The following is a 9,146-nucleotide window of genomic DNA, read 5'->3' as shown; positions in this document are numbered from 1 at the left end:
TTTGTTTTGGTTATTTATTTATTTTTAACATTTATTTATTTTTGAGACAGAGAAAGACAGAACATGAACGGGGGAGGGTCAGAGAGAGAGGGAGACACAGAATCTGAAACAGGCTCCAGGCTCTGAGCGGTCAGCACAGAGCCCAAGGCGGGGCTCGAACTCACGGACCGTGAGATCATGACCTGAGCCGAAGTCGGACGCTTAACCAACTGAACCGCCCAGGCGCCCCTCACACTTTGTTTTAAATGGCCAAGTAAGACATTTGAGAATGCAATTTCCTTTCTTGAGTCGATGGCACTTAGCAATGGCCGCTCCATTCCATAGGCTTAATGCTTACTCTTTCCTCTTAACTCCCAAATGCCAGATTGCCCCAGATGGTGCAGCCCCCTTACCAGTTTTCTGCAGGTGGAAGTCATAGCGAATCATGGCTGTCCCATGCCCGTGCTATCCCCGGGGATGGGGCACCGTTGCCGTCCGGTCAGTGACTATCCCTAGCATCCTGTCCTCAGAGGCTGGCTCGCAGGCCCACTCCCAGCACCCGCTGCCTTAGGTCTGGTTGCCTAGGAGCAGAGCCCGAGACAGGCCTTCAGATTCTTGTGATTCATTGAGGGACGTCTCTCGGGAGAAACCTACAAGGGAGGTCGTGAGGCAGAAGAGGGAAGGGGACAGAGTCAAGCAAGCATATGACTTCAGGTAAAGTCTGGCCTGATCCACAAAGAAGACTCTGGAACACGAACCGCACTGCAGCAAAGAGGCTGTGCTGTTAGCACTCAGTCTTTGCTGCGGGCTTCCTGGCAGGGGTGTGTGTGGGAGTGGGGGAGTGGGTAACCTCCCAGGCAAGGAGGTCCAGTCTGCTGAGGGCAATTCCCTGGTGAAGAGCAGTTGTGAACTGCAGGCAGTCAACGCCCTTAGCAGTGGAGGGATGGGTGCCAGATACAGAGCTGGCAGGAGCTCCACAGCACCTAGTTACTGCAGGAACCCATGAAGACGACAGAAGAGGCATGGTCAGAAGCACTCAAGGAGAACTGAAGACCCAGCGCGGGGTGTTGTCACGGGATCCAAGAGAAGAGTCTCAAGGGAGGATGGCAACTATCAAATGCAGTCGTGAGGGCCGATCTCCAAGAGCAGCAGGGGCTCTAGCAACCAAGAGGTCACAGGTGAGCTTGCTAGAGAAGTTTCAGGGAACTTTTGAGATGTGTGCCGTAGGGCGTCGAGGATGGCGAGTGAGCAAGGAAAGACGGTGAGCGTGGGCAGTTTCCTCGGCCCAGGAGTCCGCATGAGAAGGAATGGGGAGAGGTGGCCAGCAAAGGGTGGGGATGCGGGCTGTTAGACCTCACAACCCTAGGGCCTAAAGCTCCACACTCGGGGAAGATACAGGAAGGTACAGGGCCAACTGATGAAGTCCCACCCAGAAGAGAAGGAGGTAGGGGTGTCAGGGGCTGGGGGAGGGGCTGGCCCTGACTGGAGAAAGGACGCCACATCCTCTGGGCCTGGACAGAAGAAGATAAGCCCGGGGGAGGGTGGAGGTAGGGTTGTGGGTGGGGGAGCAGGTGGGGGGTCTGGGTGATAGTTGGGTAATTTGCTTAGAGTGGGATGGGCGTGGTTGAGCAGGTGGCTGGAGTACAGGGACGTGGGTGGACGGGGGCGGGGGAGGAGACCATGTTCTGAGGTCTCGGTGAGACTAGAGACACTGCTTTGTCGTGGCATCGACCTGTGGGACTGAGTGACTTCCCCCAACAGCACCCTATGGCCTTATGTGGAGGGACAGTCATCGGATTCAGGGTGGGGCTTTGAGGGGTGGGTTTCAAAGAACAGAAACCCAAGATGACGCAGGAGCTGGAGGATGTGATGTGTGGCCCCACACCCGGGGGCTGCGACCTGCACGCAGCCCTGAGCCAGGCCCTCCTCGGGCTTTTCCCGTGGACTTCTTAGTCTAGGCCAGTCCCTGGGGAATCTAGCGGGGCGGGGCAGGCAGGCCTCCACGCAGCCTGGCCAGGCCCCCCCAGGCCTGTGTTTAGCTGCACTACGGGTTTCAGGCTCTGCAGCTGGAATGCCTGGACGGTTTGCTTTTTATGCAAAGTTAGAGGAGCATACCGCCCTGCCTCTCCCTCCCCACCCCCTGCCCACTTCCTGCCTTCAAGGCCATGGCATTCAAACTTTTTGTTTTCAACCACAGCCCACAAGTAAGAATTAATTTCACATCATGATTCAGCACACACACACACACACACACTCACACACACAAACTGCAACGCATGTTTCATGATCAATCTCCACCCTTGCTCTGTAACCCTACAAAGTGCTCTTGGTGTTCTGCTTAGTCCTCATCTAAATGCTGGTCACAGCCCAACTGGGCTTTCATAGGTCCCTCCACTTGTGGGGAAGCACTGCCCTAGAGTCGACGGGAGGCTGGGGTGGGCCCTTCTCACTCATGTTACCCACCGGGGTGTCTGCTCTCAGAGAAAATGCTTCCGGCCCTCGTGATGCTGGCAGAAGGCAGTCAGTGCCTGCGGCTTAGCAGTGACCAGGATTCCATTTTGTTTTTTTAAGTTTACTTATTTATTTTGAGAGAGAGAGAGAGAGAATGCAAGCAGGGGAGGGGCAGAGAGAGAGGGAGAGAGAGAATCCCAAGCAGGCTCCGCACTGTCAGCACAGAGCCCGATGCAGGGCTCGAACTCACGAACCGTGAGATCATGACCCAGGTAGACACGAAGTCGGACACTTAACCGACTGAGCCACCCTGGCGCCCCAACAGGATTCCATTTTTTTTTTTTTTTTTAATTTTTTAAGGTTCATTCATTTTTCAGAGACAGAACGTGAGCAGGGGAGGGGCAGAGAGAGAGGGAGACACAGAATCTGAAGCAGGCTCCAGGCTCTGAGCTGTCAGCACAGAGCCCGACGCGGGGCTCGGACTCACAGATGACGAGATCGTGACCTGAGCTGAAGTCGGCGCCACCCAGGATTCCATTTTTAATGTAAGTTTTTCCTTCCCCCCTCTCCTTCCATCTCCCACTGAAAAGAGAAACTGGCCACCCTGGAGAAGCCCCAGAAGCACCCATATCCCCCACTGCATATCCCCCCCCCGACACACACACACACTTAGGGGACCTGCACACTCTCCTAACACACATTCCCACACACACTCCAGGGGATATATTTTGGGGAGCCTGCTAGCCCCCACTTCTTTCTTTGAGGATAGTTAGGACAGTGGCCCAGGTAGGTAGTTCTAGAACCCCATGTAAAGCGCAGTCACAGAGAAGAGAAAACCCAAGGTCCCCTTATAGGGTCGGGGGCGGTGGTGCTGGGGAGTAGGGTGGCCAGAGGGAGACGGTGAGAGGGATAGCCCACGAAGAGAGTGGCTGAGTCAGTGGTCCAGCTCTTCATTCTGGCTGCTTTTGCACAGCACCCTCTGGAGCTTGGCACGAAGAGGTTCCCGGTCTGTAAAGCCGGAAAATCTGCAAGGGGCTTGCTCTCAGAGCCCCGGCCAGCATCGCACACGTTCCCTGAGTCCCCAGCAGCCCGTACGGGGCCTGGCCCTGCTCAGGGTCCCCTCCCCACCTGGTTGTCCCACTGTCAGGAGCGGGGCCTGCCGCAGATCAGGGTCCTGCCGGAAGAAGGCTCTGGGCTCTGAACATGCTCACCTGGCCACGCCAGTGTCTCCTCCAGGGACACCCGAGGTAGGGGCTCCACCAGATCAACACCAAACCACCTGCCTGCTTGCTTGCTTGCTTACTGTTTCTGTTTTGTTTTCGTTTTGCCAGGTGATCAGGCAGGGGTGGTGGTTTAGAAGCAGAAACAAACCCCCAAACCGCTCCTTAAAGTTCACAAAATAGCTAATTCGCCAAACCTTCGTTTTTTGTCCATTTATTTAGAAAACAATTAACATGGGCAAATGAGATACCTCAGTGTTACAACAGAGTATAGAAATGTCTAGCAATAGTCAAATAATTTGATCTTTAAATACAAAATAACCACATGAACACCTAATATACAGGTTTCATCTGAATACATATTTATTAGATAAATATTAGAGGTTGTCACATCATCTAACTACATACAGCTTTGCAAGACTAGAAATCACAATTAGGTTTCTGACCAGTTTAAAGTTTGAAATGGTTGCATTGTACAGAGATGTACAAAGACGATGACAATGTCTGTGGGGGTTACTTCAGGCTGCGCTGTGGGTGTGTTTATGTGTGGACATGTGAATCACCTGCAATCATGATATCAAAAATTATACAAAGTATGAATTTGGTTACAATTTTCGTCTGAAATCCCCATTTCTTTTCATTATTTCCATAGCACCCTAAAAATACACAGGTGGCAGGACCAGTACACCGGAAGCTAAATAGTACATGGAGGTAAAATAAAAAACAAAACAGAACAAAAATGCCTTTCCACACAGGGGCAGAGTATATTACATAAGACAAAGGTGGAGAGAGACCTCACAAACGCTAACAGGATCTAGTTTTTTTCACGTTAAGATGGAGTTTCAAGCCTTTTTTTTTTGTTTGTTTGTTTGTTTCGTTTTGTTCCGTAAAATAAAAACAATACACATTCCAAGGGAAATGAATGCATCTGTTAACGTGTCTCTATTTCTCATTTACATATGTACACACGTCCCTTGAGTCGCTGCTGCTGACGTCATCCTGTCTAGATGGTCAGGTCGAGGGAGCAGACGTGTAGCTCTCTGGGGTGGGGGTGTGTGGGGGGGGTGGTGGTTAGGGCTTTCATTAGGGAGGAAGGATTAGAAGTGTCTTCAAAAATAAAATGGCTACAGGGAACATGATACACGGGTAAAGCTTCGAACCAAGGAGATGGGGTGATTGCCTGTACTGGGGCCTTCCCGCCTGCCCGCTGGCGCCCTGTCCGTCTTGTGGAGTGGCAGCAGAAACGTGTCTACGGCCTGGGTGGATGCTTGTCACAGAGAAGTGGCTTGCTGAGGCCTCGTTTTTGCTGAGGTTACTTATGGCTCCAAGTAGTCGTCCAAAAGGATGAGGGAAGCATCCCCCCCCCCCCCCCCCCCCGGAGTTCAGAAGCGCCCTTGCTTGGGGAGGCTGTCGTCACCCGAATCCGTCACCAACCGGGGCTCTCTCCAGCCCCGGGCACCTTTCTGCCTCCCTCACCCCCCTGGCCTGGCTCCAAAATCACTCCGGGAGAGGACATTCCCAGAGCACAGGCTTCAGGCACCACGGTTCGGGAAAGCTCTCTGTCCAACTTGCTGGTGGAGGTTCGCTTGGGAGGGGCCCCAGGAAACCTGCCTCGGGTGCCGAGCCCTGGCTTCCTCAGAGGTGGTTGAGGGAGGTGCCCAGAGCCCGGGCTGTGGGGAGCAGATCGACCCTCTGTACTAGAAAGCTGTGGGTAGGTTGGTGAGCAGAGCAGGGACACCCGATAAGAACCAGAATGGACCCCAGGCCTTTCTGGGAAAAAGTAGCCACAGCAGGAAGCAGGAACTTCTAAGGAAGGCATTTGTAAGTCTGTCTGGGGCAGAACATTCCCAGATGGCCGAACACAGGAGCGTGGCCACCTGCCAGGGCTATCGGCCACTGGGCAAGGACGGCCGCGTGCTACCTGGCATCGTCTCGTCCCCACCAGCTGACTGGGGATGGCTCTGAACAGTGGGCGGCCTGCTCGAACTCACGGCACAGCCACCCACGTACTTTGTCCCTTCATCTGTACAAATAGCCCTGGTTGCTTTTTTGTTTTTGTTTGTCGTTTTTTAAAAAAAAGGACTCGGTCTTGTTGTTGAGTCAAGGTCTTTTAAAAACACCAGCAAAGGCTATAACCAGGTCATGAAAATGTTGAATATTATCAAAGACAATACTAAAATATTCACAAAGATATTTACAAAAGCAATTCTCAAAATAATTGATTTGCATACTGAACACCACGCTGTTTGAAAAAACCTCGACAACGGGACAAAGGAAAAGGGGGCGGGGACAATGGCAGCTTTCCTACAGAAAACCTTGTGCCGGCTGTCTGGTACAGTGACTGGAAATCAACAGCTGGGGCCACCGTTCCGGTCAAATCCAGAGGAGTGCTGGGGACCACCCGCCACAGGGGGAGACGGAGCTCGAGAACACGGACAGTGGACGGGAAGCAGGAGACCCCAGGCAGCAGCAGGGAGGGGCGCAACGAATTCACAGACGTGACCCAAGTGACGGCCCAGCAGCATCACAGGCCATACGGCTTAGGGGGACAGAGGACCCCCAGACGAAACGGATGCCCCACAAGCTACCCGGGAGACTCCGAGAGCAGTAAGCCGGATGGAGCGAGGCAGTGGAGGGAAAGACCAGAGGCTGCTTCTGCTCCGGTGAGCAGGAGTGTGGGCAGCTTTGCAGGGCAGGGGGACACAGAGGGAAGGAGAGGCTGGCAGCCAAGTGCGGCACAGAGACACCACGTGACGCTGGCGGGCACATCCCGGCACGTGTGGTGACGGACTGGGGTGCAGCTGGGGCAGCCTTGAGCACAGGGACAGCCGGGACGGGGGGGGGGGGCGGGGCCGGAGAGGTGCCTGCGCCATGCCCGCACAGGCGCCTGAGCCTCCCCCCGCCCCTCCACCGGCCCACCCGGCTGTCGGGGCGGACACAGCAGAAGTGGGACAGAGGGAAGCGGGTGTCCCCCGTAACAGTCTGGGAGACGTGGGTGGGGGCAGGAGGGAGGAAACAGGACGCGTGGAGAGAAATGGGTTGCTTGCCGTCCAAGTCTACCGTCCCCTTTCTCAGATGACTCCGTAGCTTAATTAATCGTCACTGGAAAACAGAGAGTGGCTCGGAGCAAAGTTGTAAGTTGCCGTTCCTATCGGACTCCGGCTGGCGGCATCCCCCTGCCCCCCAACTAAGGGCACAGTAATTTTGGCTGGGGACTCTCTCCCTCTGCTCCCCGAGGCCGGGCCCCGGACTGAGTCCAGAGGTCATGGGGCCAGCTGCACTGTCCCGGCTCTGAGGAGGCCCTGACCCCCTTTCCCACCGGTCCCCAAGCAGGAATGGCACACCCTCTCTCGAACACAGAATCTTGTCCTTTTTTTCTCTGCTTTCTGAGAGAGAGTGTTTACAGGGTTATCTTGGCTTAGAGGTCAGGGGTCAAAGCGACGACCTTGGCCCCTGAGAGAGTTCTCTTTCCCAGAGGTTTGTGCTTTTCTGTGGTGGTGGTGGTGGTGGTGGTGGTGGTGGTGGTGGTGGTGGGTGGGCCATTCTCACTGCCGCCAACCGTCACTGCTCCTCCAAGGCTCGGGGCCTGCCTGGGTCTCGGGGCGCCTTCTCTCAGGCTCAGTCACTTGAAGGAGGCTCTGGGCCAGGAAGCAGGGAGGCAGGGTTACAGTTTAGAAACCGGAAGAACCTCGGGGGGCACTGGAGGGTCGTTTGGAATCAGCACACACAGAGGGACCAGGAAGGCTTTGTCAGCGTGTGCCCTCTCGCCGGGCCGGTTCCCCACCTCGAGGCTCATCTTCAGGGCCTGCTCTGGGCACGGGCACCAGACCCACACAGCCTTCACAGTGCACCCTCCCGCCCCTCCGCTCTGAGAAGGCCGCAGCAGGGGCGGTCTGAGGGCATGGGCTCCCAGTGGTAAAGTGTGTGTGGGACAGACGGGGAAGGAGGCAGAGTGGGGGGGGGGATGGCCCCAGTGGAGGGGTGGGCTTCAGTTGTTCTCAAAGAGAGACAGGAGGTCATCGTTACTATTGCTCGGCAGGTCGGGGGGATCCAGGTACGAGAGGAGCTCATCGGGATTTGTGAGTTCTGGAAGGAGCTGGAAAAGAAGTACAGAAGCCCAGATGAGGTGTCAGCTGAGGGGCTGGGCTGGCCCAGGGTGAGGACTGCAGGGGTGCCCCCAAGGACTGCCGGGGTGCGTGCTTCTCTACCTGCTTCCCGGGGTCCTGGCGGGACAGGGGACACTAACCGTGCTGGCTGGCCTCAAACGCGCCCAGGCCACTGGGCTAGCCTGGGGCACACCCGCGCTTATTTCCAGTGTGGGGGAGACAGGCCCTCGGCCCGCCAGCCGGGAAGGCTCGTGGCAGGTCAGGGGGCTTTCTCTTGATTCCGGGCTTCCTCTGGCCCCAAGACCCTGCCAAGAGGAAGCCTGGGTCACGAAGGCCTCCCAGTAGAAACCACATGACTTTGCACGTAAGGCCGGCGGTCCCTGTAGCTCTCGGCACCCTGGACCTCCCCCCAGGAGCTCACTGCTCCCTGGTGAGCCTATGACCAGAGGGCGGCACGGAACCATCCTTCCCTGCAGCCCCTGGGCTGTGGCTGCAGACTCTCCCTACCCTCTACTGTGAGGTCCTCGGACTCCTTTTGTCACACCGGGGAACCTCATGAACCTAAGAGCACCCTCACTGGACAGGTCTGGGGAGGAGAGCTGGGGGAGAACCCTAGGTGGCCGCACAGCCAAGGAAACCCCATTCACCATGAAGACTGCCGCTGCCTGCCGGGGCAGAGGGCGACCACAGTGGGGCTGAGGCGTGGAGAGGGCAGAGCAGGTCTCCTCTCTGGGAATCTAGAGCCTAGGGGCGTGGGATGGGAGGGGCAAGTGCCACGTGTCCCTTCCCGGCCCACCCTAGCCGGCTACCCGGCCCCCATCACTCAAGGGTTCCTCCTACCCCGCTTTCCAGACCGGTCGGGCCTCAAGGTGAGAGACCCCTGAATCTCAGCCACCCACTTCTGCCCCAGTAGTCCTGGCACGACCCGAGGCTGGTCCTACTGTCACCCCTCACCGGGGCCTCTCTGAGTGAGCGATGGAGCAAAGCGGCAACACAGGGCGTGGACAACACACGGACAGGAAACTGGACACAGACACATACCAGCGAGACAGACAGAGGGACCCTGTCACTCCAGCCCTTCCCCTGCCTCAGGCCAGAGAGTGTGGCGAACACTGAGATGGCAAGCTTGATGTGGGGGTGGGGGCGGGGAGGGGGTCGGAAGGAAGAAGGGCAGGGGGCCTTCCTGTGCTTCCTCCAGGACCCTGGCCCAGAGGGACTCTGTGAGGGCCTGTGGGGGAAGGTGGGGTGGGGCAGGGAGGGGCTGCAGGACTGTGGCCGAGGGGACCGAAGGGCAGGTGCCGGCAAGGTGGGGAAGGGGGCGGGGGAGGGATGCTGGGACCCTTGGTGAGGCTTCCCCACTGTGGGATTTCCTGGTTCTGGAGCCAGGGGA

At 56.6% G+C, this 9,146-nt stretch overlaps 1 protein-coding gene across 7 annotated transcripts in view; it reads right to left on the bottom strand.

The window, feature by feature from the left end:
- Window positions 1-5,739: 5,739 nt before the first annotated feature.
- The window catches only part of ZMIZ1 (zinc finger MIZ-type containing 1), a 231,956-nt gene continuing 228,549 nt past the window's right edge, over window positions 5,740-9,146 (bottom strand). For all 7 annotated transcript variants that reach the window (XM_086680113.1, XM_086680109.1, XM_086680112.1 and 4 more), the window contains one exon: window positions 5,740-7,746. In XM_086680113.1, coding sequence (XP_086536239.1) covers window positions 7,639-7,746 — 108 coding nt within the window. In that variant the 3' untranslated portion in view covers window positions 5,740-7,638. The remainder of the gene's footprint in view (window positions 7,747-9,146) is intronic.

Source organism: Puma concolor, chromosome D2 (genome assembly GCF_028749965.1).
Source record: "Puma concolor isolate L17-30 chromosome D2, mPumCon1.1.hap2, whole genome shotgun sequence".
NCBI classification, from domain to species: Eukaryota; Metazoa; Chordata; class Mammalia; order Carnivora; family Felidae; genus Puma; species Puma concolor.
Note: the sequence above shows the minus strand (reverse complement) of the source record. Positions and strands in the feature narration are given on the sequence as shown.